At 45.6% G+C, this 26457-nt stretch overlaps 5 protein-coding genes across 9 annotated transcripts; 3 read left to right on the top strand and 2 right to left on the bottom strand.

The window, feature by feature from the left end:
• Positions 1-19: 19 nt before the first annotated feature.
• Positions 20-1371, top strand: LOC115761198 (26S proteasome non-ATPase regulatory subunit 6). The gene has a single exon (XM_030702876.1). It carries the CDS (start codon positions 119-121, stop codon positions 1286-1288), a length of 1170 nt encoding a protein of 389 aa, XP_030558736.1. The 5' UTR covers positions 20-118; the 3' UTR covers positions 1289-1371.
• Positions 1372-1459: 88 nt separating this feature from the next.
• Positions 1460-15135, bottom strand: LOC115761195 (protein bric-a-brac 1). Of its 4 annotated transcripts, none has more exons than XM_030702872.1 (3): positions 14512-15135; positions 4947-5846; positions 1460-2365 (listed from the first exon to the last, which is right to left on the bottom strand). In XM_030702872.1, exons 1-3 carry the CDS (start codon positions 14714-14716, stop codon positions 1695-1697), a joined length of 1776 nt encoding a protein of 591 aa, XP_030558732.1. In that variant the 5' UTR covers positions 14717-15135; the 3' UTR covers positions 1460-1694. The 4 variants fall into 4 exon arrangements, with proteins under 4 accessions (XP_030558732.1, XP_030558731.1, XP_030558733.1 ...); XM_030702871.1 differs by lacking the exon at positions 1460-2365 and adding an exon at positions 2656-3998; XM_030702873.1 differs by lacking the exon at positions 1460-2365 and adding an exon at positions 4008-4791.
• A 193-nt stretch (positions 15136-15328) lies between these two features.
• LOC115761199 lies at positions 15329-16455 on the top strand. 2 transcript variants are annotated; one of them, XM_030702877.1, is made up of 2 exons: positions 15329-15439; positions 16015-16455. In XM_030702877.1, the coding sequence occupies exons 1-2, from the start codon at positions 15415-15417 to the stop codon at positions 16167-16169; spliced, it is 180 nt and encodes a 59-aa protein (XP_030558737.1). In that variant the 5' UTR covers positions 15329-15414; the 3' UTR covers positions 16170-16455. The 2 variants fall into 2 exon arrangements, with proteins under 2 accessions (XP_030558737.1, XP_030558738.1); XM_030702878.1 differs by lacking the exon at positions 15329-15439 and adding an exon at positions 15803-15947 and having other exon boundaries at positions 16015-16330.
• Positions 16456-16725: 270 nt separating this feature from the next.
• Positions 16726-23274, top strand: LOC115761190 (nucleolar pre-ribosomal-associated protein 1). Its single transcript, XM_030702861.1, has 2 exons — positions 16726-17187; positions 17243-23274. The coding sequence occupies exons 1-2, from the start codon at positions 16806-16808 to the stop codon at positions 23116-23118; spliced, it is 6258 nt and encodes a 2085-aa protein (XP_030558721.1). The 5' UTR covers positions 16726-16805; the 3' UTR covers positions 23119-23274.
• Positions 23275-23547: 273 nt separating this feature from the next.
• LOC115761179 (conserved oligomeric Golgi complex subunit 7) lies at positions 23548-26313 on the bottom strand. The gene is made up of 2 exons (XM_030702842.1): positions 25453-26313; positions 23548-25396 (listed from the first exon to the last, which is right to left on the bottom strand). The coding sequence occupies exons 1-2, from the start codon at positions 25903-25905 to the stop codon at positions 23594-23596; spliced, it is 2256 nt and encodes a 751-aa protein (XP_030558702.1). The 5' UTR covers positions 25906-26313; the 3' UTR covers positions 23548-23593.
• Positions 26314-26457: the final 144 nt, after the last annotated feature.

The raw sequence follows: 26457 nt of genomic DNA, 5'->3' as shown, positions 1-26457 counted from the left end.
ATCGCAGCCAACTTTAACTTGTACATGACTCTGCGGCTTTGACGAAAACAAATTTCATCTTCACTCGGAAATAATTTCCCTGTTTGATTTAATCGAGACGTAAAGTTAAAACAAAAACATGCCTGCCGAAAACCTCGAGGAACAGGGTCTGGAGAAGAACCCCAACCTGGAGCTGGCTCAGACAAAGTTCCTTCTGACGCTTGCGGAGCACAAACAAGATGCAGCACTAAAGACCAAGCTGCTGGATGCAATACGCGCAGATAATATGGCTCCATGGTACGAGCACATCTGCACTGAGCTAAACTGGAATGTGGACAAGGATTTGCTGGCACGTATGCGCGAACAGAATCGCATTGCAATTGAACAGTTGGACGCTGCCATTGAGGATGCCGATAAAAATCTCGGCGAGATGGAGGTGCGCGAGGCAAACCTTAAGAAATCGGAGTACTTGTGCCGTATTGGCGACAAGGCAGCTGCCGAGACGGCCTTTCGCAAGACGTATGAAAAGACCGTGTCGTTAGGCCACCGCCTGGACATTGTCTTCCATTTAATTCGTCTGGGCCTGTTCTATTTGGATCATGATTTGATTACACGCAACATCGACAAGGCCAAGTATCTGATCGAGGAGGGCGGCGACTGGGATCGTCGCAACCGTCTCAAGGTATACCAAGGCATCTATTCGGTTGCCATTCGCGACTTCAAGGCGGCAGCCACCTTCTTCCTGGACACCGTCAGTACCTTTACATCCTACGAGCTCATGGACTATCCAACCTTCGTCCGCTACACCGTGTACGTGGCCATGATTGCCCTGCCCCGCAATGAGCTCCGCGAAAAAGTGGTCAAGGGGTCCGAGATTCAAGAAGTGCTGCATGGCCTGCCCGATGTCAAGCAGTTCCTGTTCTCGCTCTTCAACTGTCAGTACGAGCAGTTCTACGTGTATCTGGCGCAAGTGGAGAAGCAGCTGCGTGCAGATTATCTGGTGCATCCGCATTATCGCTATTATGTGCGCGAGATGCGCATTCTGGGCTATACGCAACTGCTGGAGTCGTATCGCTCGCTCACGCTCCAGTATATGGCCGACTCGTTTGGCGTTACCGTTGACTACATCGATCAGGAGTTGGCACGTTTTATTGCCGCTGGACGCTTGCATGCCAAGGTGGATCGCGTGGGCGGGATTGTGGAGACGAATCGGCCGGACAACAAGAACTGGCAGTATCAGGCGACCATTAAGCAGGGCGATCTGCTGCTCAATCGCATACAGAAGCTCAGCCGTGTTATAAATATTTAAGTTCTTCATTCTGCTGTAGCATAGATATACTCATACACACCCAAGAACATATAAATTTTATTAAAAAATTCAAGTTATAACAATGTAAAACTAAAATTAATCTGAAACGATACAGCTTAATGTAGACAGCAGAAAATGTTGTATTCTTAAATTCGCTAATCAAATGTGAGAACATTTGCATTTATTTATTAACTAAACTCTTTGGAATTTGTTTGGTATCGCTCTTTTTTTTTATTTGAGTATTGCATGCTTTCCGTTTGTACTTAATTTGGTCTTTAAATGTATATTTAAATCTCCTCAGCGAAAATACGCTAGGTGGCGTTTTGCTTATCGAAATTTGCTGCCCTTGTTATCGACAAATTGCAACGCTGGGTTCGCGCATTTTAATCATTTCAAACGTACGATATCAGTGCACATCAGCCCCTTCGTTTTTGCACTTCCAATCATGCTCTTTAGTTAGATCATTGCCAATATTGTCATTATCTGTTTGTTTGTTGTTGCTAATGCAACTGCGCGCCATGTCGTCCAGCGCAGCAGAGTTTCGAATACCGCAGTCGAGCGGTTCTTCGCTTTCGTATTTAAGCGCCTCATTTGCCCGCTGCTGCTGCTGTTGCTGTTGCTGATTAGCTTCTGCTGATGCCTTGGCCAGATCATGCAGATTCTGCACTACCTCATCTATTATAGGGGACCCCGGAGTTAGCGCGCCTGGTACCATGGCTATGGGTGGCAGAGCACCCAGCCCGCCCGGATTGTGTCGTCGCATTGCGGCCAAATGGTTCGTGCTCAAATTGATTAACGCATTCATCATGACCTTGTTGCGTTGATAGTCCTTGCGCAAATGCTGCCGTATCTCCGTGTGGCAATGTTCGTTGTTAGTTACTATGATCTCGCCCGTGTCAGTCGTGGTAACTCGTGCCTTGCAATTAAATTTGCGCGACAGATTGCACTGCCAGTATTTTTTATCCTTACGCACGTACTGAATGCCAAAAGTGTGACCGTCGTGGACCAGCAACGGTTTGCCGCGCTGACTCAGCATAAACTCGAGCTTGCCTTGAAACCAGTGTTCGCCGGGTGCGACTACAATATACACAAGATTGGCAGGATTGAGCGCATGTACATGTGTGTTTGTGTGTGTGCTTGTGTGTGTGTCTAGATGTGTATGAGTGTAGGTTATGTTTGATGGCTGGACATTCACAAATGAGCCCCGTTATTATTATTGTCTCATGCAGACCCCAGGATGTAAGACTTACCTGCTAACCGGCTAACGCTACATTTCTTTTCGCTTTTCTCAATGTCAAGTTTTACTCTTTTTTCACATTATAGAGTTTTTGAGAAAAGAAATTGCAAAATCGCGTTTTATATAATGACGTCACGTAACAGAAGTTTGAAGAGACATTTTTTGATACTTTCCAACACGATCAAAAAAAGTGTGCCCAACTGGCAGTAGTTAAATTGACATTGAAAAATCCAAAAGCCGACACTTTACCAGGCTAATAGACAGATTTACTGGACATTGGGAAAACGCGCCAAGTTTGAGAGATGTATGTTTGGTATGTATGTTTCATTTGCATTTGCATTTGCATTTTACATTCGATATACATGCCCGCAGGTAGTACTATATACATTGATGTACATACAATCAAATTGAATTTCGTCTATAAAAACACTAACTAAGCGGCTCCAGCCGCAATAAATTATCGTTGTCTTATTAACTAGAAACGGCGCCCTCAGATGTTCTCGATCTTAAAATTGTGACTGGCACTGCCGGGCGATATCGTTATGGAGTCGATGACGTGCGCTGCCGTGCCCGCTGCGCTCTCCGCCGATCCGTCCGCGCTCGCATTGATGTCCACGTGCCGCTGCTCCGCATCCGCTGGCTGTGGCGGTGGCGGGGGGCTCTTCATGCCTAGAGGCGACTCAGTCGCATGCATCGAGTGGCTGCTCCTGTTCGACTGCGGACTCTGCTGCTGCAGCTGCGCGGGCGACAGAGGCAGCAGCGATGGCCCTGGCCCCACGCCCAGTTCCAGATGGTGCGGCGAATGTTGCTGCTGTTGCTGGTGATGATGTGGATGCGGCTGTGCCTGCATGGGCAAATGCATCAGATTCGGATTGTGCATTATGTTTTGTATGACGCTGCTGGACGGCGGAGGCGGCGGCGGCGGCTGCGGCGGACCATTGCCCATGCCATGCTGCTCCATGCTGACGTGCGACGAGTTGTGATGCTGCACGAGAAGATTGGGCAGCGCCTGCGTCAGATGTTGATGATGATGATGATGATGCTGATGTGCTCCGGCTGGCGACGCTGGCGTCTGGTTAGCGAATATGTTGGCGCCCAGGCGCGAGCCGGATCCATGGTTCATTTCCACGACGGCTGCTGCCGGCGCAGTCGTCACATGACTGCCCTCAGAGACGTTGTAGCCAGCCTGGCCGGGATTAGGATTGGGCGTAACCGTCACCGAGCTACTGCTACTGGGCGTGCCGGCATTGCTAGCGCCGCCGCGCATATGGGGCATGTGATTGTGAACGCCGGTGGCGGATATAATCCGGCCCAGATGCGTGATGCAGCGCGCCCGACACATGCTGATGCGATAGGACTTGCACAGCCAGTAGGTCTTCATGCCCTGCTGCGTGGCGACCGTGTTGTTGCGATTGAAAACGCAATTGCCGTGCAGCAAGGATGTGGTGGACAACATGACCATGTTGCTGCCATCTGATCCATCCAAATGGGTGCAGCGTCCGCAACAAATATACGTACAATTGTGGAAGATTAGTGGGGCAAATCTTGCGGGTTAACCAAACAAATGCTTAACGCCTAGACGGAGGATGTTATGTACAAGGAGAGGCTACGAAAATTCGTTTTGGGTAAATTTTATTGGCGGTGGGGCAAAGCATGTCCAGGCAGCGAGCTGTGCAGATAACGCTGGTTAATCCAGAGATGGAAACCACGCGCGCACGTGAAACACAGGTGAATTCAAGTGTGATAGGTTCCTATTTGGTTATAATATTAAAAGTGTCTATTATCATTGTCGAATTGGCTTAAAGCCCGGTTTCCATCCCTGTTTTAAGCCAATATTAACACTGTGGGTTAGTAATAAGATATGGAAACGACGCGCGCACGTGAAATACCCGTGAATTTAATTGTGATAAGTTTCTAATCGGTTTCAATACTAAAATAATCGTCGAGTTGGCTTAAAGCCCGGTTTCCATCCCTGTTTTAAGCCAACATTAACACTGTAGGTTAGTAATAGGAGATGGAAACCACGTGCGCTCGTGAAATACAAGTGAATTCAAATGTGATAATTTCCTATTAGGTTTATATCGTCGAATTGGCTTGAAGCCCGGTTTCCATCCCTGTTTTAAGCCAACATTAACACTGTAGGTTAGTAATAGAAGATGGAAACCACGTGCGCTCGTGAAATGAAAGTGAATTCAAATGTAATAAGTGCCTATTTGGTTTATATCGCCGTTTCAGTTTCCATTCCCGTTTTAAGCCAAAATTATCCCTGCGGATTAGTAGTTAATCATGATGGGTGAGCGGATGAACCAAAGAATTTTAAACTAAAATCGAGAATGCATGCAACAGAGAGACAGAGAGAGAGAGAGAGAGAGGAAGAGATGTGTGGATACATAGATGGTTAGTTGGAAATGCGTCACCTACTTGATGGTATGTCCATGTGATTGGCAAAGTTCTTTGAGTAGTCGCTGGGCATATACAGATCATTTGGATATTCGGTGGCGTTGACACCCAGGCTGCTGCCGCCGCCGCTGCCGCTCCCGCTGCTTCCGCCGCCATTGTTGTTGCCCATGCTGACGCCCACACCGGACACATTGCTGGAGCTGCTGGCGCCGCTGCTGTTGCCCGCCTTGTAGAAGTTATTGTAGTCCAGATTGAAGGCCGGCGCAAACGGATTGCGCAGTGAGCCGCCAGCTGTTGAAGGACCGGAACTGCCGCTCTGATGATTCTCCGCCTCGCGCTTCAGGCTGCCCATATCGTAGCGTGGCTCCACCATGGAGATGTGCGGTATGGGCGGCAGAAAGAACTCCTCAGTGCCCAAAGCATTCTCCATGCCGCCGCCGCCGCTGTCCGCATTGTCAATGCTCTCGCCACCCGGCTGCTCTGTCAGGGATCTGCGCAACTGCTTGCGCGAGTAAATGGACAGGGAGTCGCTGCTGAATTCTGCCGGCGCCGGGCGCTTGGTCTGCATATACAACGGCAAACCCGTATCCGCTCGACTGCTGCTCGGCGAGTTCGTCGGCGTGCGCGAGCTGCCTTTCGGCTCAGCCTGATCCGCATCCGCCTTGCTGTGGTTTTGGCTGCTGGCGTTGCTGCTGCTGTTGGGCTCGTCGCCGCCGGCAGCATTTGTCGCCTGGCTGGTGGACTTCTCCGATGCACTGGAGCCAGGCGGGCTGTTCGAGTTGGTCGCAAGTCCCTTGATCTGCAGCAGCTGGCCAATCTTCATAAAGGACTGCAGCTCCGTGTGCTTCACATTCACGACGCCCTGGTACATAAACTCCAGCAGCTCGCACATGATATTGAAGCTCACATCTTTGAGTATGACTGAAAAGGCGATGCAGAAAATGACCAGAAATTAGAAAAAATATCTCAACATGAGTTTATTATTTGTCGGCATTGGGTTATAGAAATTGAAATAGAAATAATTTGAAATTGGAATAGAAATAATTAGAAATTTGAACAGAAATAATAAGAAATAATTGGAAATTAAAAAAAAAATCTCAACTGGAGTTGGGTTTTAAAAATTTAAATAGAAATAATTCGAAACAATTGGAAAATTTTAATTGATATTGAAATAATTAGAAATTTAAATTGAAATAATTTAGAAATTGAAATAGAAATAATTGGAAATTAGAGAAAAAAAAAGCTCAACAGGAGTTTATTATTTTTCGGCATTGGGTTTTTTTTTTAATTCCAATTACGTTCTATATTTAAATATATTTGTTGATGCGACGCAAACATCATCATCAGCTTGAAAGGAGGTCACATTCATAGTGGAGATGTTATCATCGAAGCGCTCAAATACTAAATCAATACATAAAAAATAAAAAACACGCAGCTACGATAAGAAATCTGAAAAAAACTTAAATATAAAAACTCAACAACAACGGCAATAATTATTAAATAAGTAGCATGTCATATCATCGCCGGCAACTGGCAACTGGCGCTGCCTTGCGACACGGCCTATGGAACTGTCCGACTATTTATGTTTCTGATTCTGTTACTACTGCTCTGGAGCTGATCTCGGCACAGTGGTCCACATAGCTTGACCCGGAGGGCAGTATTCCAATTAGAATATAATATCATTTGACTAAAGGCACTTCTAAGCTCATAGAGAAAACTTTATTTCTCAAAAAATAAGCTTTAATCGAGAATTAATTGGATCTAGAAACTAGAAAATTGATTTTTAATATTCTAATTAGAATCCAATATAATTTCATATATATTCAGTGCTCAGTAAAAGCTCCTAAAGAAAGCTTCTTTTTGAAAGAAAATGTGCTTTAATAGAAAATAAACTGTACATTTATTTTCAAAAACATCCAAATGAATATCAAGCCAAAAGGTTGACCCAGAGGGTAGCAGAAAATATACTAATTAGAATCTAATATATTTTCTGTAAAAGCTCCTTTAAGCTCCTAGGGAAAGCTTTCTTTTTCCAGAAAGGATAAAGAACCAACTGGCAAAATTTATTTTTCAACGTATCAAAATGAATATCAAATCACATGATTATGATTTAACTTGAAATAGTTGTTGATCTTAGTGAACCAAAGTTGAGTCTATGGAAAACATAATATTAATTATCAACAAAATGAGATAATGTCAGATTTTCAGGTTAAAGTTCAAATATGTGTATACAAATTTGAATACAAACTTGAAGGAGCTGCAACATTTGTTAATGAAGCCAATCTCTGATTTTCTTTAAATTAAATATAATGGAAGCAACTCCCAATAAATCGAACCCAATCGAGACACATTCGATCCACTATGCCCCGCATCTCAATACGCTGGCATCAACATCTAGTTAAAATAAAAACAATATTATCACTTGTTCTCAATAACAATATTGTATATATGAAATCTCGAGCTCGACTGGTCAACTGTTGCTTAATCTCATCTGGGCTCACGACGCCGTCATCCTATCCCGTGCCTATCTGCGACTCGTATCTGTGCGTCGCCACGTCCGTGTTTGCTAAGTATTGCAAAGATCAAAATCCGGGCAATACTACCTATATATATATATACATATACATATATATACGGCTGGAGAGGGCTGAAGCCTGTAACCCTCAACGATCTCAAAAGCCTGACGGCTGATCCCTCATAGAGACGTGGCGATCGTTGCAGCTAATCATATATTGAAAACTTATTTTCAATAAAATTAAATTTATAATCAGCGATAAATGTAGAAATCCGTACAATATTTGTCGCAGTACACAGATACAAAATAAATATATAGAAAGACGTGTCGTGGAGAGGGACAATGTGTCGCACAAAGAGATCCACAGACACAGCATGATCGAATCTTCGAGTCATATAAATGTACTGAAACGAATTCTGTAGATAAACTTTTGTCTAAAGTTCACGGAGAACGTGATAAATACGCGTAGCATGCTGCGGCTGCTGCTGTTGATAAGGAGAACATCCACCAAAAAATCTACAAGCACAATTCGGCCTGACGATCAACGATCGTCAATTGTTGCCTCTATCTGGTTGTGTATGCTTAAAATATTATGTACATATGCATAAATATGTTATATATGTACATACGTACATATGTGTATGGAAGTCGGCAGAAGGAGAAGCAGAGCAGAGCACACAAATCGCCCGCCTTGCAGGACAGTCTTTTACGAAAGATACTTAAGTCTGATCTGATCTGATGTGATCTCTACCGGACAGTCAAGATATATATTTAAGTTGATCTGATCTCATCTGATCTCTACCGATCTTTACTTACCACACGGCTATAGGTCTGATCTCTGCTGATCTCTACTGATATTGCCCCACAGCTATAGATCGCCACAGCTTGCCCGCCATAAAGAACAGTCTGTTACGATATATATTTAAGTTGATCTGTTCTGATCTGATCTGATCTCTATTGATCTCTACGTGTCTTTACTCGCCCCACAGCTGTAGAACGCCATACAGGACAGTTCAGATATATATTTCAGTTGATCTGACCTCTACTGATATCGCTCACAGTTATAGATCGCCATACATGACAGTAAGGATATATATTTAAGTTGATATTGATCAGATCTGATCTGATCTGATCTCTACTGATCTCTACCCGCCCCATAGCTAAAGATCGCCACGCGGAGCAGAGCTGTAGAGCACAGCATTCAGATCGCCATACAGGACAGTCAGTACTTGATATATATTATGATTGAAGTTGATCTGATCTGATCTGATCTCCAGCTTGAACAGCAGAGCACAGCTCGCCATGCAGCACAGTCAGTCCTCGATATATATTCAAGTTGATCTGATCTGATCGCGCCAGCTATAGCTATATGCCACAGCAGGCGGAACACAGTTCACAGCTCGCCTTACAGGAAAGTCAGTTACGATATACTTTATTTAAGTTCTAATTTTGTTGTGCCCACACCCATTGTGAAGAACACGCCCACTTGGAGCTGGCGACGACCAATAAGATTGCAGTCGATCGCTTTTGAAAGCAATTTTATTTTATGATTATGATAAATGTTTATCGAATCAGAACGCCAATTGGTTTGGTTTTTTGTTTTTGTGCATGTGCCTTGTGCTGGAGTGGGCTGTCGCATTTCGACAATGTCGACTAACTGGCACTAACATTAATAAATAAATGTTATCTTGAAACGCCATATTAATCAGGCAGTCGTAGTGCCAGTTAGGCTAGGTGTAGGGCTAGTCTACCACCTGTGTAAAGTTGGGACGATCGTTTCACCACGATATAACACAATCCGTCATCAAGGATATTTATACAACTGGAAAGCTAGTTCAACTCTATATATATATAAATATATATATATATATATATAAATGACTGATTGATTAAAGTAATAATCGCTGTGATGTCAATAAAAATCTTGGAAAGCTGGAAAGTTTGTCACAAGAAATTTTTTTTGAACACTTATTGGTTTATTATTATTATTTATTATTTATTACTTATTTTTTATTACTCATTATCTATTCTCAATTATCTATTATCCATTACTTATTATTCACTATTAATTATTTAATTATTTATTATTCATTATTGAGTATTTATTGTTCATTTATTTATTATCTATTATCTACTATATATTATCCATTATCCATTATCCATTATGTATTATTCATTTATTTATTATTTATTATATATTATTATTTATTTATTTATTATATATTATTCATTAGTTAGTATTCAGTATTAATTATCTATTTACTATTTACTCATTAATTTATTTGTCATTATTTTCTACCGCACCTTAGTGGAAAATTGAGATGGAACGTTTAATTCCTTCAATCGGCTTCAAATTCAATGAATGAAAATTAATTATTTAAGAAAAGCAGTCATCAATGAATACCATTTTATATATATGCATATACTTTTGATACTTTATATTTGTATGTCTATCCTTTCGTAGGACATGCTGTTTTTTTCTAGTGTATGGGCTAATACCTAAGCTTGGGCATAAATTTGGGCTAAGGTGTTTCAACGCATTTGGGCATTAGCCAAGGAATTAGCCGATAAGTAAATCTATTTGTTGCTACTGCCTTTTGACTCATAAATTTCGAGTATTTGTCAACACAAGAGCTCCATAAAAAACTAAAGAAATTTCATATGCTCAATGTCAAAGTCTGATATTATATGATACACTTATAAAATGTACTCTCGTTAAAATACGTAACAAAACGACCAATGACAGCTGGAAGACAGAGGCGTACCTAAAAAGGGTAAGGCAAAAAAAGAAGGGAATTCGAATACAGAATGAGTAAAATAATACTTCCAATTGTCCTTAACTAAAACTTAGGGTATTTTTTAAATTGTTTGCGTTTTATAATAAGGTAACCCCCATTTAGTACCCCTATTGAAATTGACAGCTAAAAGACAGAGGCGTACCTAAAAAGGGTAAGGCAAAAAAAGGAAAAGAGGGAGTCTTGATGAAGAATAAGTAAAATAAAGCTCTTAGTTGTCCTCAACTAAAACTTAGGGTATTTTTTTACACTCTCTCCTTTTTTATTTATAAATTTAGTTAACCCCCATTTACTACCCCCATTGAGGTTTTAGCGCTTCCTGAATACGCCGTCCCTGCTACTGGTTTCTGGGCCATAAAAATAACATTGAGTTTGATATTTACGACAAGTTCACCCGGTCGATATTATATTATCTTCATTTATTGCGGCTAATATCAGCAACAGCCAGAGCCAGAGCTAGAGCCAGAGCCCCAGTCCGATCCCTGGAGCACTTGAAGAAGAAAAACACTATGGTTCTCGTCTGGCTTTGTAATTGTATTTTGGGTTTATTAAGTGCCAATAGAAAACTTATCTCTGCCCAACTGGCCATAAGTCGAAAATCTTATTTTACGATTTAAAATTATACCAAAAAAAAAAAAAATAGAAAAACTGATAAACACTCGAGCTCATACTTATTGGTGTTTATGCCAATAATAAAAAAATGGGAAATAGATAATATACGAGGATTAGCGTTGTACGGGGCCACAAAATGGCGTAGATATTAGAAGTGCCCACCTCTCTTTAAGTATTTTGTATATATCGATCGCAACACGGCAACAACTAGAACAACGACAACGGCTATATCAATATACAATATACAATATACAATATACAATACGGCAATTCATATCTCGCTCCGGTAACCAACTCGAGCCTCCCGAGCAACCCTAATCAATATCTCGAAAAAGTCTTCAAGTGCCTGTCGACTAGAGATGGGCGCGTGTCGAAATATAACTCACGACTTATCAAAAAAAAAAAATGCATTTCATAGATAAATTTATTTAGACAGTTGCCCTTAGACTAAAAGACTGTCAACTAAAAATTAGCAAGGTAGCCAAAATTAATTAATCATTTTTATTTTTCTTCCTTTTAATTCCATTTAAAAATTTGTTGACACGAACATGTGTTATTTTGACACGAGTGCAGATGAAGAACGTACTTATTTCACGACTTGTTGAAAAAAATAAATGCATTTCTTAGATAAATGAATTTATACAAGATTATACATATATTTTCCATTTTGACATAAAGCTTCCTTTAAAGTTTTTGTGTGATCTCTCACGATGTTTGATTTTTGTCGTCGACACGACAGTCTAGACTCGAAATGCACACGAAAAATAGTTCACGACTTATTGAAAAAATAAATGCATTGTATATATAAATTTATTTATTTTAGTTTGAGTCAATTAAAATTAAATTTTGTTTAACATTGATTGCCTTCTCATATTCCCAGTTTCTCTTGCTCTCACGATGTTAGTTTTTCTGACACGAACACGTCGCGTTCATTAGACACGACATGCTCCCAGCTCTACTTTGGACACTCGGCGTGCAGAAGTGCCGTTAGACCCCGGGCAAATGGGCACCGGGCAACCAGTTGCTCAGTGTTGGGCAATAAATGATTGTTGGGCGCGATAAAAAGATAAAATGTTTGACTTTTGTTGTTGGACAAGTAGTTGCTGCTGCTGCTGTTTGTTGTTATTTAAGTGTAACACGCAGGAGCAACAACTACAACAACAGCAACAACAACGACAACAACAACAACAACACCATCATTTGGCTTGTTAGCACCTTAACGCATTGTTTTTGTTGTTGTATTATGACTTGGTTTATTTATAATTATTTTTACCCAAAAGCATTATTTATAGCCTATATTAATATTCTTTATCATTGAAAATAATACTTATGGTGCTGTTCCCTTCTTGTTAATATACCCTTTAACCACTAAATATGACCAAAAAAATAAGGGTATCATCGTTTTGTTTCTAAATATGTAACACAGAAAAGTTTTTTATACTTTTTTATATTTTCCAAAATTTTGACATCAAGGTTCCCTTATGCCCTACAACACCTATTTTCCCAAAATGAATTTATGAAATTTAAAGACAATCTTGGTGAATATTATTAGCTCAATTTATGTATATAACTGTCTGTCCTGACTTATGACAAATGCATTCCTCCTTGATTGAAATGGGGGACACAGATTTTCGTTTCGTTTTGTTCTCAAATTCATTTTCAAAAATCTATTCGAAAAATTATGTGAGACGTGTTTCACACTTTTCGCAGAATCCAAGCTTTCTCGGTGGGGAATGCGATTCAAAGATTATAAGGGCGAAGTTTCAAGTTTTGTCCGCTTTACTTTACACTTATTTTCAGCGATTTGGTAAATTCCACCCACAACAGTGGAAATCGGTCGTACGAAAGACTTTTAGTTTACGTGAGAATTTATTTGATACGTGCCACGGGCAAGGCCGGGCTATACCCTAGTTATATATATGTCTAAATATCTATATCTATAATATCTATATATATCTCTTTTTAACATCCAGATTCGACAAGTCCAACAGACTAAGAGACACAACAATTGTTTAAGAAAATATGTTGCACATTTCTGCAATTACAGGGTATCAGCTAGTTGCCCAACTACTACTTCCTTTCGGTTGTTTTTGTTGGTGTTGTTGTTTTTGTTGTTAGGTAGCACATTTCCACAGCTACTTGAAAGATAAAACATTGTTGTTTATTGCCGCTAGATCTGATAAAGCCACCGTGCAGCAGGCGAGGCGTGTAGAACAAGCCAACGACGTGGCAGGCAACCGGCCGGGAAGGCCGGGTAGCCGGGCGATATCATATCCATGAACAATTCCAGAGTCCATGCCCAATATCTAGGTTGAGTTAAGCATTTGATGTGCATTTGATGAGGTCAGCAACGCACCCAACTTGAAGTGGAGCTACCTTATCAAGGGAGCACTCGCATCGGCATGGACTGGGCCATATGGAGGCCAATAATGGATAGCTGCATCTGGAGACAACGTGGCGACGACTAACCAGCTCAATAGAGGATTATCAGCAATAATTTTGATTTATCACTGAACCCAAATAGATATAAACATTCGTCTTAGACGGGGGAGTTGGGTTCTTGTTAACTCTCAAATGTGACATCGAAATTTATGATATGGGCTTGATTTATATCGAGCACGGCACGGTCTGGCATCTGACAACTGACGGGTGTACTTAGATAAAGCGACAGGTGGACAGGACCGTGGACAGCGTATCAGTGATAAAATTTCACCCTGTCGATACCTTTGCAATCCGTGTACAGTAAAAGCAACAACGTGGACTATTCTTGTTCAGGGAGACGTCCGCTTTCTATCCGTAACAATTAAATACTCGATAGATTTATTTCAGACAACACTTGATGTTCTACAGAAAGGGTACCTAAGTTGTTAATAATCCTAGAGTAATATAAAAATGTAGCTCGATCCATAAGGAGAAAACAATTTTTTTCTATAAAATATCGTGAATTTTAGACAACACTTGATGTTCTCCATATTATTCCAATTATTATTTCAGAAGCTAATTTTGTAAAAATCCTAGAATTTGAAGCTATGTTTTCTATAATTCTTTCGTGGTTGTTTAAATTTCCCTTTTATATATATTCAAATCCAATTTCCATTATTCCTTCTTCCATGTTAAGGGAATTTTTTGTTGTACCAAGAAGTGAGGCATAAGAACGTCCACCAAATAGAGTTCGATTTAAAAAAGAATATTAAATAATTAATGGGACTACCAAAAATTATATGTTCGCTCAAGCGAGCTGTCCGTTTGTAGACAGTTTACTGTACATTCAGGGCAAAGCTTGGCGCGTTAAATTTCCCTTTTATAATTCCCATTCAATTCTTCTTTAGGATATTTTTTGTTTTGTAAAAAGAAGAGAGCCACAAAAAGTCCACCAAATGGAGATCAATTTGTATTCAATATTTTAAGATAATTATTGGGACTACCAAAAATGAAATGTTCGCTCCAGCGAGCCGTCTGTTAGTAGACAGTTTACTGTACATTCTGGGCAAAGCTTGGCGCGGCGCCGCGTGAACAATTTGGGCAAACAAATGCTAAACAAATCGGAGCACACACAAAAAAACAACTTGTGAAAAGAACGTGCCAATAATTAAATATCCACATACATATACTTAGTTATATATATTCAGAGAGCGTGTTTGTGTGTGTGTGTGTGCGTACTTACTGATTGGATGCTGGCAGGGATTGGTGGTGAATATCTCCTGGAAGTACGGACTGCATATGGCCAGGACGATTTTGTGGGCCTGCAGCAGCTTGCCGTCGCAGGCCAGGGTGACGTCCACCAGGTCGCCGCGGTCATACAGATTCTGGAAGCCGCTCGCGATATTGTCCTGGAAATTTTTCCAGCATAGCTTGAACTCATCGTCCATGGCGTTTGCCAATTGTCGGCGGCGTTTCACGGCCAGCCAGCTGTATATATTTGTATTTATTTAAAATACTTTTATTTGTCGTCTTTTTGCTGGCGACTCGACTTATTTGTAATTGTTTCTGGTTAAATGTGCAGAGAAATCTTGAGTCTGTGTTTTATTGCCGTTTTTTAATGATTCTTGTTTATTTGCTTTTGGCCGTGATTTCTTGGCTCGTGCACTTTGTGGCTGACATTCACAACTGAGATGCCACAGAATGTCAGGTAGAACATAAACACAAAATATATGTATATATATATGTATGGAAAAAGCACGCTCACGAGAGCCAAACGCCGTCGCGAATGTAATTTGGTATTTTATTTTAAACAGATGCTGCAAAACAATTTTAGTTTGTTGTCGTTCACGCGCACGAAACACGAACCGTCTGCGAGCACAGCCAGATTGACTTTGATTTCGGTTTTAATTAACACTTTTTGATTTAAAACATTTTTATCAGAAAAGCGTGAAATGGCAGCGGACGCTGTTTACGTTTCGGTTCGGTCGCCGTTCATATCTGATAGAGAGAGTGAGAGAGAGAGAGAAACTAGAAATCATGCGCACAAGCAAAACAGCTGTTTAACGAGCAGTGCTGTAAAAGGCGAAAATAAAGATGGCGGGTCTGACTAAATTCAAATGGCTCAAAATGGCTTTTTTCTACCAGCATGAAATTTGTATCATATTTTAACAGTAAGACAGTCTTCTTGATATTTATTTGTTTGCTATACACATCCCTTAAGTAAAGAGAACTTACTGATATTCGATTTATTCAATCGATATTCGATACATTTCTCTGATAATATTTCCAGGCGCGGACTATAAAATTTAAAAGCGCCAGCAGCGCTGATTGATAAGCGCTTATCTAAATTTTGTAAACTCCCCGACACAGTTCGGCTGAGGTCGACTTAGCGTGTGCGGTGAAATCGTAGAGCCAAATAAAATCGTTCTAGGTAACCGACCGTCACAGTAGATAACGTGGTCGTGTATAACCCACTTTGTGTTTTAAACAAAAACAAAGAATTTCTTATCTGTGAATGGTTTGCACGTTAATTATATACACACCCAACCATATATAGGTGGATACCAATGCCAATTGGTCACCGGTTTGATTTCTCTGATTTAGTGCTTTAAAAACGTTCAACTGCTTTGGTACAAACGACATTTGATTATCTTCTTATTATAATGGGTGGTTGTTGTAGTAAGCAAACAACGCAACCTTAACAACGATTATTCAAATAATTGTAATCCCTATTAATTTTCTTTAGGTACTAGTAAATCGGTCGATTTGCCAGCTGTGCCGCCAGCGCCAGCTAAGCAGCGAGCCACAACCTTGCCGGAATTTCCGAGTACGCTTTCAAACAATAATTCCGGCATTTCTACATTGGGAGGAGCCACGAACAGAGCACTTGAAGAAGATTAGCAAGGCTAGAACAATGCAACTAATAAAGAACATACTACTAGTAATTTCGAGCAATAAGTGTTAAATATGCACCCAATTGGAATTCACATCAAACTTTCCTTTTAAAAATAAAACGTTTAAGTAATGTAGTTAATATTTTGTGAAATATGCACCTATAAATATTTATTATAAATTCAGTGTATTCAAAAGAGCGCCAAAGAGACTTTTACAACACTTTGAGCACAACTGTTGCTCGAGTGCGCACATAACAAAAATACTAAGAAATACTTCTTTCAAATACTGGCATGCAATATGGTACTACACGGTGTAAGTGTTAAATATACACCTAACATGAATTAAATTTGCCTTTTAAAAAAAGGTTTAAGTATTCGCAGTTAACATTTTTTCAAATATGCTGTAATAAGTAATAATTATAAACATAGTGTATTCAAAATATTTTGACAGAGCGCCAAAAAGACCTTTACAACAATGTGAGCACAACTGTTGCACAGCACTAAAAGCGCTACTAAAAAATACTTCTGTTAAATACTTGTACGCACTACACGTGCATGCGGCTCGTGTGTTTTATTTTTGAGAAACGTTTTTTTATCAATCTTGGCCGATTATATATGAAAACACGGCCAGGGACATATAAAGATGGCAATACAAACGAATAAACGGAAAAGAAAACATGAAGCTGCAGCCGCAGACCAACCAGATGATGCTGAAATAGCGGTACCCAAAAAGCAGCACAAGGAGTCCCATACGCCAAAGAAAAAATCAAGAAAGGCAAAAGAACAGGTGAATAGTGAAGAACAGACGAATGAGGCAACAAATGAGGAGCAGTTGGAAGCTTCCGACAGTCCATCCAAAAGTAAAAGGGAACAGGCAGCTGCCAATCAAAAAGATGAAAAAGTGGACGAAGCGGAAATCAGTCCTGACTCGGGCATCGAGCCGGAAGAGAAGCCTCTACGGTTTCCCAATGATTTCAAAATGATGCATTTTCGGAGCAAGCTGCTCGGCGACAACTTTATAACGGGTAAGACTGAGATTAAGACTATGATTCCTTTTATCTAATTTTGTTCTGCGAACAGAATTGCGTCACTTTCTGTACATGTGCGAAGTACGGCCCCGGATCGTCGCCAAGTATATTGAGAAGCGCGGCAAGCCGTTGGAGCTGGCCGAAGCCTTCAATCGCATCGACAAGACCAACATACTGCATGTGGGCTACCTATGCGAGGCGCTGCAGCGCATTATCATGGAGATACTCACGAATCAGAAGGCTCACATGGAGTCGGCGGCGCACGCGGGTCGCTATTTCCTCAAGGTGCATGGCACGCTGCTGGAGCAACTGTTGCAGTCAGCACAGCCGAAGCATCGACGCAACGCGCTCAAATTGCTGACGGCGATTGTGTGCGTGGACTCGCAGCTGGGCCGCCAGGTGCTCAGCTCCTACGATATACTCTCGAATGTGCGCACCATGAACGAAATGTTGTCGCACTCGAAGCACGATTACCAGAACGAGGATACGGTGCGCAAGGCATATATACACTTTGTGCTGGCCTTTCTGGTGGATGGCAATGCGCTGCTCATACGCAACATTATGGATCGCGCCCATCTGATCCGTGTGCTGGCCAAGGGTCTGGTCTACGATGACCATGTGACCGCTTGCGTGGTGCTCAACACGCTGCGCCAATATGTGCTGGAGAATCCGAGCATATTGAAAACGAAGAAGGTGCACGTCTTCGATCTGGAATGCTGCAAGTATCTGCGCCGCCTTTACGACTGGGAAGGCCCCCAGGGCCTGGCCGTATTCTATAAAGGACACAAGACGAAGCACAACTTTGTGCCGGAGGAGCGCGAGGCCGTTGCCGCCGCCGCACATCAGTTTCTGCTGCTGCTCTTCACCTCGCGAAAGCACGGCATCAGCTTCGATGCGATGAGCAACTACCGCCAGAAGCACAACAAGCTGCAGGGCAAAATCCTGGGTAGCCTATATCGTGCATATGCTGACCCGTATAAAACGGAGCTTATATTGAAGACGCTGCATGCCTGTCCCGATCTGGGCAGGCACACGGTGCGCAATTTCGCCTCGTATGTGAATCCCATGCGAGTACCCGCGACTGATTTGCCCAAAGCCATCGATTTGCTGGCCCAGATCATTGCGGCGGTGCCGCCAAGCGCCCTGTCCGTGGCCATGGACAAGATGACACTGACCGACTTCAGCTATTGGATCAAGGAGCTCTGCCTGCCCATCGAGGCGCTGCTGCACATTGTCGGCAAGTACATGCTCAAGCACAACGATTTCCAGGTGCGCCTGGCCGTCAACCAGCTGCTGCTGGCCATGATGACGCAGTACAGCAACTATGTGGGCGCCGTCGCCCTGCGGGAACAGTCGAAGCGTGCGGGCAACTCGTTGCGTAAATTTAAATTCGAGCTGCTCAATCATTTGCTGATCAACTTTCCGCCTATCGAGAGCGTACTGTACTCGCTGTATATGAGCATAGAGGAGCGTCAAAAGGATGGTGTTCATGTGCTGGAGCATCTGTCGGTCACCCTGGAGCTGATCCTCATCATGTGCAAGGAGAATCGGGCCTTTGTGAACAAAACCAGCCAGATTCTCGACTATTTGGATGTCTTGAGGCCGCTGTACGAAACAAACTTCGATGAGCCGGAGTCGACGGAGGCGAATCCTCAAGAGCTGGACAAGGTGCAAAAGATTAAGCTGGAGTTGAAATCAATCAAGACGATTTTGCTGCTGTTTCCGCGCTCGCTGCATCCGCAGGAGCAGCTCTTCGAGAAGGTGTTGCGCTCCTTCGTCAAGGCCTACATGCTGGAGGATGATCAGGCGGTCAAGTCGGAGGCCGGCGAGCTGCTGCATAGCCTGTTCCAGAACACGGGCATGTTTGACTCGTGCAGCTACGAGATCGACATCTGGCTGGAGGCATTGATCGGCTTCGATGCCCAAACCGTGGACAATGTGACAAGCATTCTGCTCAACATACTCTCGCTGGACTTGTCCCAGGTGGAGGAGGAGCAGCAGGAGCTGCCGGCCCTGAATGCGGCCGCAACGACGGCCAGCAATGTGGAGAATCTGCGCAAGCTTTTCGCCCAAATCGAACAGGGCCAAACAGTGCAGGCCTATGTAGAGACGCTGACACTGAGCAAAATGTTGCCGCTACTGCTGCAGGGCGTCGCCATCGAGCCTCCGCACGATGCCTACGTGGAGCTGGTCTGCGTGCTGCTCTATCACTATCACACCAAGCCCGAGCAGCTGCAGCAGCTCTACAGCTCGCAGCTGTCGCGGCACAAGGACTACATGGAAATCGGTCAGGGGCCACGTCCACTGCCCGCGCAGATAGCCAAACATTGGCCACACCTGGCGCAGCTGCAGCGTCTGGTGCTGGAGACTTCTCCGAAGCAATCATTTGAGCACATATTCCGGCCGGCGCCGGAGCAGAGCGAACCGTTTGAGCTGCAGCTGGCGGATGGCAACAAGCTGCAGCTGCATCTCAGCCTTCGCAATCCGCATCGCAACATGATCTACGCCCACGAGCTGATCTTTCTGCTCGCACAGCTGGTGCAGAGCAAGCAGCTGGGCGCCCAGCAATCCCAACTGATAGCCGATTGCCTGATTAGGCTGCTGCAAATTGCCGCGCAGCTCGATGGCGGTAAGCTGAGCGCCCCGCTGGCTAATGAGGAGGAGCAGGAGCAGCAGGGGGAAAGGGAGCGGGAGGAGACTCACACACAGCGCCTGCTGCACTACATCTACAGCATTCGGCTGAGCCAGATGCGCGCGACGCACCTGCTCAGCGAGACGAGCGAGACGCAGCTGCACTACGTCAGCTGCCTGCGACGCCTGACGGAGCACTGTCGCCGGCTGCCCGGCTTTAGCAGCTACACGAGCTACTACAGGCAGCAGCTGGTCCTGGCGCTGGAGATAGCACTGGAGGATCGGGCAGCCTTGACGGCTGTCGAGCAGCCGGCGCAGCTGCTGGAGTGCGTCGCCCTGGTGGATGCCTTCGAATTGAATGCCAACGAGTGCGCGCAAATGCTGCAGCTGCTCACGGCAAAGCTCGAAGCGAGCGATTACCTGGCGGCGCCGCATTACTTTGAGCTAATGCTGCGTCTTTTGCGGCGCCTGGCGCAGCTGCAGGAGCAGCCCGTCGACTGCAGCCAGGCCATGCTCCGGCTGCAAAGCTATTACGGCGAATTTTGTGATAGCTCCTTGCCCGCCGAGCAGCTGGAACAGCTGGAGGTGGCCCTGCTCGAGTTCGTCAGCAGCCAGCATCATCATCTGGCCGCTTGCCACGCCCAGTTCTTTAGCTGTTTCTTCTGCACATCCAACCGCAAGCTGAGCAAATCAGCAGTAAAGCTCGCCTGCCTGCTGCTGCAGCGCAACACTCAGCTGTCCTCCACTTTTGTGCAGCTTTTGCCAGAGCATGTGGAGCAAAAGGATCTGATCTATCCGCTGCTGGCTGTCGCTTTCAGTCGAGGCTATCAGCTGGAGCAGTCGCTGCTGCAGCGCTGCTATCAGAGCTACAAGGGGGGCATCCTCAAGAGCATCGAGAAACCACAGAAGGCGGCGCTCATTTACCGGGAGCACGCGGCGGCCAGTGCTGCGATCATTGGCCAGTGCATGCCCAAGTCGGAGTGCGTGGACTACTGCCAGAAGCAGCTCAAGTTCGATGCCGTCGGCCTGTTCCAGATGCGCGTGCTGCGCGAGATTTACCGCCAGGCCTTCGGCGCCAGCAAGGATGCACAACAGCAGGCGCAGATATTTGTAAACTACGTGAATTTGAATGTCCAAATGCTGGCGCTCGACCTGAAGAAGCAAAGCGTGCAGCTGGAGCAGCTCGAACAACTGGCCTTCAACTGTTACGACTGGTGGCAGCAGCAGAAGCTGGACTTGGACTCCTCCAAGCCGGATTGGACGCGTCTGCTGAGCGCCTCGCATTGGCTTAACTTCTGTCGCAGCTGCTTGAAGCAGGCCCTCCACATGGCCGAGGAGCCGGAGCAGAGGCAGATCAATGGACTGCTGCTTAAGCTGCTGGCCTACCTGTGCGATCAGCTCTACGAGGATTACAACGAGGAGCAGGCCGAGGAGCATGCGGATGCCGCGCAGCTCTACGAGATGGCCTGCACGCACTCCTGCTGCTATGATCATCTGCTGGGCGAACCGAGCGCCGTGAAGACACATCTGCTGCAACTGCTGGAGACGCTGGCACGGAAGGCGCCATCGGCGTTGCACAGCGCCCACATACCCGTGCTCCTGGGCGCCTATCATGCCAGCCTGACGCCCGCCGATCGCTACGTCCTCGCGCTGCTGGAGCACTACGAGCGCTACGATGTGGGCCTGTCCGCATATCGGCCCTTCGTCTGGGGCGAAAGCGCCGTCGCGCACTATGCGCTGCGCGAGGCGGACGCGGATGAGCGCGCCAAGCTGCAACAGCAGGAGACAAATGTGGCGCAGGTCCTCGCCTTGATTGTGCGCCAAACCTGCCAATATACGATTGAGAACTTTCCCATCTGGCGCACGCTGCACGCCAGCCAGCAGCTGCCGGAGCTGCAGTTTGTCAACCCGGCAACAAAATCTGTGAGATTCGGCGATAACCAGCTGGAGCAGCGCATCGAGCTGGACGGCATCAGCAAGGAATTCTCGCAGGATCAGCGCCGGCTGTGCCCGAAGCGCGACGAGCTCTACGAGCGCTGCTACGATCCGGCCTTTATGCTGCCGCTGATGATGCACTGCTTCGCACCGGAGTCGGCGGTGCGTGCCCAGTGGCCCGTCCAGAATGGCCTCCTAGCGCTGAGCTTCTGTGCGCTGTCCTCGCTGGACAAGGACATGCGTCTGGCCGCCGCCTGCTGTCAGCAGCGTTATCGCAGCCATTTCGAGCTGTCCAAGTTCTACGAGAAGCCGCTCTGGACGCAGGCCTACGACAACATTCAGTCGGGTCTCGTTGAACTGCGCGACTCTTGGCTAGCCCAGCGCCGCACACACGGTGGCATTCCGCGTGTCCCACTAATCCCGGTGCTGTTCATAGCTCACAGCTTCAATCTGAGCACGGATCCAACACATTTGCTGTACAAGCGCATGATGATGTATCTGCAGCTGAAACAGAGCTTCAATTTCCAGACCATACCCGAATTCAATATATTCTTCTACTCCCAGGAACCGGAGCATCAGCAATACCGCGAGTTCATTGTCCAACTGCTGAGCAATGGCATCAAATGCAGCTCGGATCTCTTCCTACTGGTGTCCACCAATACGTTCAAGGTGCTGCTCAGCTTCTATAGCTCCCAACTGGCCACTCTGGACACCAATCTGCTGCTGCTCTCCGTGCTGTCCACGTGCGTGAAGATTCCAGGCGCTGTCAAGATCATGCTCGAGCATGTGGGCATCTTGTCCTGGCTGGTCGGCGTTATACGCGACACCCAGTTTCATCAGTTCGACATCATCGAGGGCATCATTAGCATTGTCAACAATCTCTGGTATTCCGTTGCCGCCAGCCAGTCCGAGCTGCTGTCCGACTACGCATATGTCCAGCTGCGCCTGCATCGACTCGTGCTTCACCTGCTGCCGCTGCTCTCGCCGCGAGTCTCCACGCCCGGTCTGGCGCGTCTGCTGAATGTCGTCCAGAAGACCGCCTCCGCCGGCCAGTATCTGGCCCTGTCAGGCCTGCAACTGGATCTGCTCTTGGACTGCGTCGCTCGCCATTGGCCTGAACAGATTGCCAGCATCCGCTACGTGCGCAGCTTTGGCGGCATCTACGCCAGCCCGCGCTCCGAATACTGCGACGCACTGGCCAGGGAGCATAACCTGGATATGCACTCTGTGCTCGCGCTCTCCAGCCTGCGACAGTACGTGACAGACTGGTGGCAAGCGCATCACCAGGGCACAGATGTCGAGGCAGTCCACAAAATGGCTGTAAGCGTGTATCCTCCAGACGAAGAGGTGTCCGCTTCTTAGGGAGAAAATTTTATTGGCCTGTTAATTATTAAATGTAGCCCTAAACCGTGTAATATATAAAATATTTTTGCATTGATTTCATGAAGATTTCGGGCTTGTGTATCTTACCCGGCATTAAACGGAGCAAGTTATTTCTTTAAATTCTTTTGCGGTTCCATTTGCAACGCAATCTCTAAAAAATCATTTAACAATCTTCTTTAAATCTCACTGAATGGAACCTTGAAACTAATCCTATTGAAAAAACTTCAATGAACTTTAATGGGAGGATTGACAGAGAAGGAACTTTTTTGGGAAAGGATGAAACTGAGCGACAAACAGCTTAAGATAAAGATAAAATATAAATACAATTTATATAAGGAAGTCTTCCCTAAACTTCTCTGGATGGCAAAAGGTAGACAATCCTTTGACTGGAGGACAAACAGCTTGGGATATATTAAGATAAGGTTTAAATACAATTTATTTAAGGATTCTATGATTATTGTGTCGAAATGATGTTGCGCATTTGTCTGATGGCCGTCACGAGGCGTGGCTCGCAGCCGCTGCTCAGGTTGAGATACTGCTCGGGTGCTGCCTTGAGCAGCGTGAGGATCTGGGCCAGCTGCAGGTTAATGGTGAGTCCCAGTTCCTCGAGCACGTTCGACAGGTACTCAATGTCCACGCTGAGCTGCGTGGCGGCGGAGGCGGGTAACGACTTGATCTGCAATATCTGCGCCTGGTACATGACACAGCACTGCTCCACGACCAGGCTGAGCAGGACATCGGCACAGGGCATCGCCTGCGTATACTTGATGTTGCACAGCTCCAAGGCCTGCTTGAGCAGCGCGGACGGCGCCAACAGCAGCGGCTCCAGATGCTGCGGCAGCGTCAACAGATATTGGCCAATCTGCGTGATGCTCTCCTGTGGCGCAAAGCTGAACGCGGGCATGTTGATGCCCGCCGTTGGGTACACCTCGATGGGCGGGCGTATGTGCGCCAAATGCGCCTCGATCGGCTGCAGCAGGATGTTTAGCGTAATGTCATGCGTCTCGGCCAGATAGGTCTTAATTGTGACATAGACCTGGGGGAAGATGCCCAAGCTGTCCGCACTGGTGGCCGCTGTCGCATCGCTTCCCTTCTGCTGGTAATCCGCAATATTGGCCAGCAGCTGGGCGCGCAGCGCCGGCTCACAGGTCTGATAGATGCTAATGGCGCCGCTGGCGGGTCGCTGCAGCCGGCTAGCGAGGGCGACCAGGCGCAAATGCAGCTGCTGCTCGAACTGATGCAGCTGCAGCTGAAACTCGGCCAGACATTGCAGCTGGGACATGGTGTACTGCAACAGGGACCAGTTTTCGCTGCGCGCCATGCCCTCGCTGTTGCCGCTGCCGAGGCTCAGGCTCAGCTGGCGCTGTGTGCGACTAAAGTTCTCCAGCTGCCGCTTGAAGATGCCACCGAGAACCGTTATCAGCTTGCACAGCGCCAAATCATTTGTGATCGAGTCACAGCGGGCACAGGCCTGCTGCAGCCACTCGTAGAGCTTGCGCGTGCTGTCCTCCAGATGACGCACTGCATCGCTGGGCGTAGCCTGATTGGACAGCAAACGATCAACTTGCGTGGACAGCTGCGTCTCCTCCAGCCGTGGATACTGCTGTATAAACTTGTGAAAATATTCAAAGATCGATTCGCCCAGCTGACGATGCAAATCGGCCGATAAACTAATCTGCGACTGCTCCAGTGTTGAGTTCAGGTGCAGCACAAAGTTTTGATTGGCCTGAGCGTATTGGGCCAGTAGCTCGAGCCGCTCATTGGAGCTCTTCAGCAGCTGCAGTATATGGGCGTCCCGGGTGGGCTGCAGCGCCGGCAATAGCTCGGCGATGACCAGAAATGGCTGCGACTGTGCCATGTCCAGCAGCTCACCGGCAAACAGCTGAACACACCATTTCAGCTGACGCTGGCAATGCTCTAGCAGCTGGTCGTAGTAGAGCGCGAGGAAGTGCTGCTGTGGCGTCTCGCTGACCTGCAGCTCCAGCGTCTGCTTCCACTGCTGCTGCAGCACGTTCTTCTGCACGGCTCGATAATATTGCTGCAGCTGCGGCAATCTTTGAATGCTAGCGAAGATTTGCACATGCCGCTGAGCCTGCTCCAGATTCGACTCGGCGAAGCACTGTACCAGGCTGGGTGAGGCCATGGCCTCCAGGCGATTTTTGAAGTCCTCCACCTGCGTTTGGCGCTCGGCATGACCGGGCAGCTGTTCCTGCGCCTGCAGCGACTTCTGCAGCGCCGTCAGCTTATCGCAAACGCCCTGCAAGGAGTAATTATGTATATTTGTGCTGAGAATTCTCTGCCGGAACGGGTTACCTTCATGTCGTTGCGTTCAAAGCAGTCTTCCAGCTCGGCAAGCAGATTGCCCCAGCCATCCGACTCTTGCAACGATTCCTTGGCCGCCTGCAACTTGGTTTGCAATGTGTTTAGGCGCTCCAACGTGGCCATACAGTCGCCCGTCTCCTCCTGCACGGCGGCCACCTCCTGACGCATAGCGCTCATCTTCTGCTGCAGTGCTGCCACATCGCACTGCAGAGTGGCAGCCTCCTTGGCTATGCGCGGCATGCTGGCCACGACCTGCTGGCTGGACTCCTCGACGGCATAGTTCACCTGCTGCACATATAGCTGCAGCTTGGCCACGTAGCTTTGTATGAACGCGGTGGCAGTTGCGCTCCCCTTTTTATTATTCTCTTCCGTATATTTTTTATAGTTTGCATTTATCCAATCGGCGGCAGAGAAACTTGGCTCTGATAGCGCCAAAATATCCATTTTCAAAAACGGATAAAACACTAATCAGGAAATGTTTTTAATATAAGTTCGGCTTCTTGAGTGGCACAGCTGTTAGACTTGTAGTGTTGGAAAATGTTGGGTAGTTGTTTATTTTTTTAATATCTAATGATTTTAACTTAGAGTTTAGCACAGCTGTTAGACGTGAAGTGTTGGGCAGTTGCATTGTCTTGAATGGCACAACTGGTAGACTTTAAGTGCTGGAAAATGTTGCGTAGTTTTTTATTGTTTTTAATTTCTACTGATTTTTGCTTAGAGCTTAAGAATTTATAGCTAAATATATCATATGGTAGCCATAAATCAAGGTAACGACCAACCGGTAACGGTAGTTACTAATTCGCGTGTCGATTTTTAGTTCATAATACGAGCACGCACGATTCTCATCGCTCATTTTTAGCACACGCACTGACAGATGACAGATATTACAAAATGTTTTCAATGTAAGTTCTGCATCTTGAAAATATTGGGTAGTTGTTTAAAAGCTGAATATAATTATATCTTAGCCATAAGTCAAGGTAATTCTCATTAAGCTTT

This window comes from Drosophila novamexicana, unplaced genomic scaffold, assembly GCF_003285875.2.
Source record: "Drosophila novamexicana strain 15010-1031.04,08,12 unplaced genomic scaffold, DnovRS2.1 tig00000463-arrow-arrow-pilon, whole genome shotgun sequence".
NCBI classification, from domain to species: domain Eukaryota; kingdom Metazoa; phylum Arthropoda; class Insecta; order Diptera; family Drosophilidae; genus Drosophila; species Drosophila novamexicana.
Note: the sequence above shows the minus strand (reverse complement) of the source record. Positions and strands in the feature narration are given on the sequence as shown.

Bases quoted from the DNA above. Each gene is read 5' to 3' on its own strand.
- LOC115761198 (XM_030702876.1), top strand. From the start codon at position 119: ATGCCTGCCGAAAACCTCGAGGAACAGGGTCTGGAGAAGAACCCCAAC.
- LOC115761195 (XM_030702871.1), bottom strand. From the start codon at position 14,716: ATGGACGATGAGTTCAAGCTATGCTGGAAAAATTTCCAGGACAATATC. The intron at 5,847-14,511 runs GTAAGTACGCAC...TCGCCTTTTCAG, and splicing joins TCCCTGCCAGCATCCAATCA to TCATACTCAAAGATGTGAGC. The intron at 3,999-4,946 runs GTAGGTGACGCA...TGGATGGATCAG, and splicing joins TCACATGGACATACCATCAA to ATGGCAGCAACATGGTCATG.
- LOC115761199 (XM_030702877.1), top strand. From the start codon at position 15,415: ATGAAATTTGTATCATATTTTAACA. The intron at 15,440-16,014 runs GTAAGACAGTCT...AATTTTCTTTAG, and splicing joins ATTTGTATCATATTTTAACA to GTACTAGTAAATCGGTCGAT.
- LOC115761190 (XM_030702861.1), top strand. From the start codon at position 16,806: ATGGCAATACAAACGAATAAACGGAAAAGAAAACATGAAGCTGCAGCC. The intron at 17,188-17,242 runs GTAAGACTGAGA...TTCTGCGAACAG, and splicing joins CGGCGACAACTTTATAACGG to AATTGCGTCACTTTCTGTAC.
- LOC115761179 (XM_030702842.1), bottom strand. From the start codon at position 25,905: ATGGATATTTTGGCGCTATCAGAGCCAAGTTTCTCTGCCGCCGATTGG. The intron at 25,397-25,452 runs GTAACCCGTTCC...TACTCCTTGCAG, and splicing joins TTGAACGCAACGACATGAAG to GGCGTTTGCGATAAGCTGAC.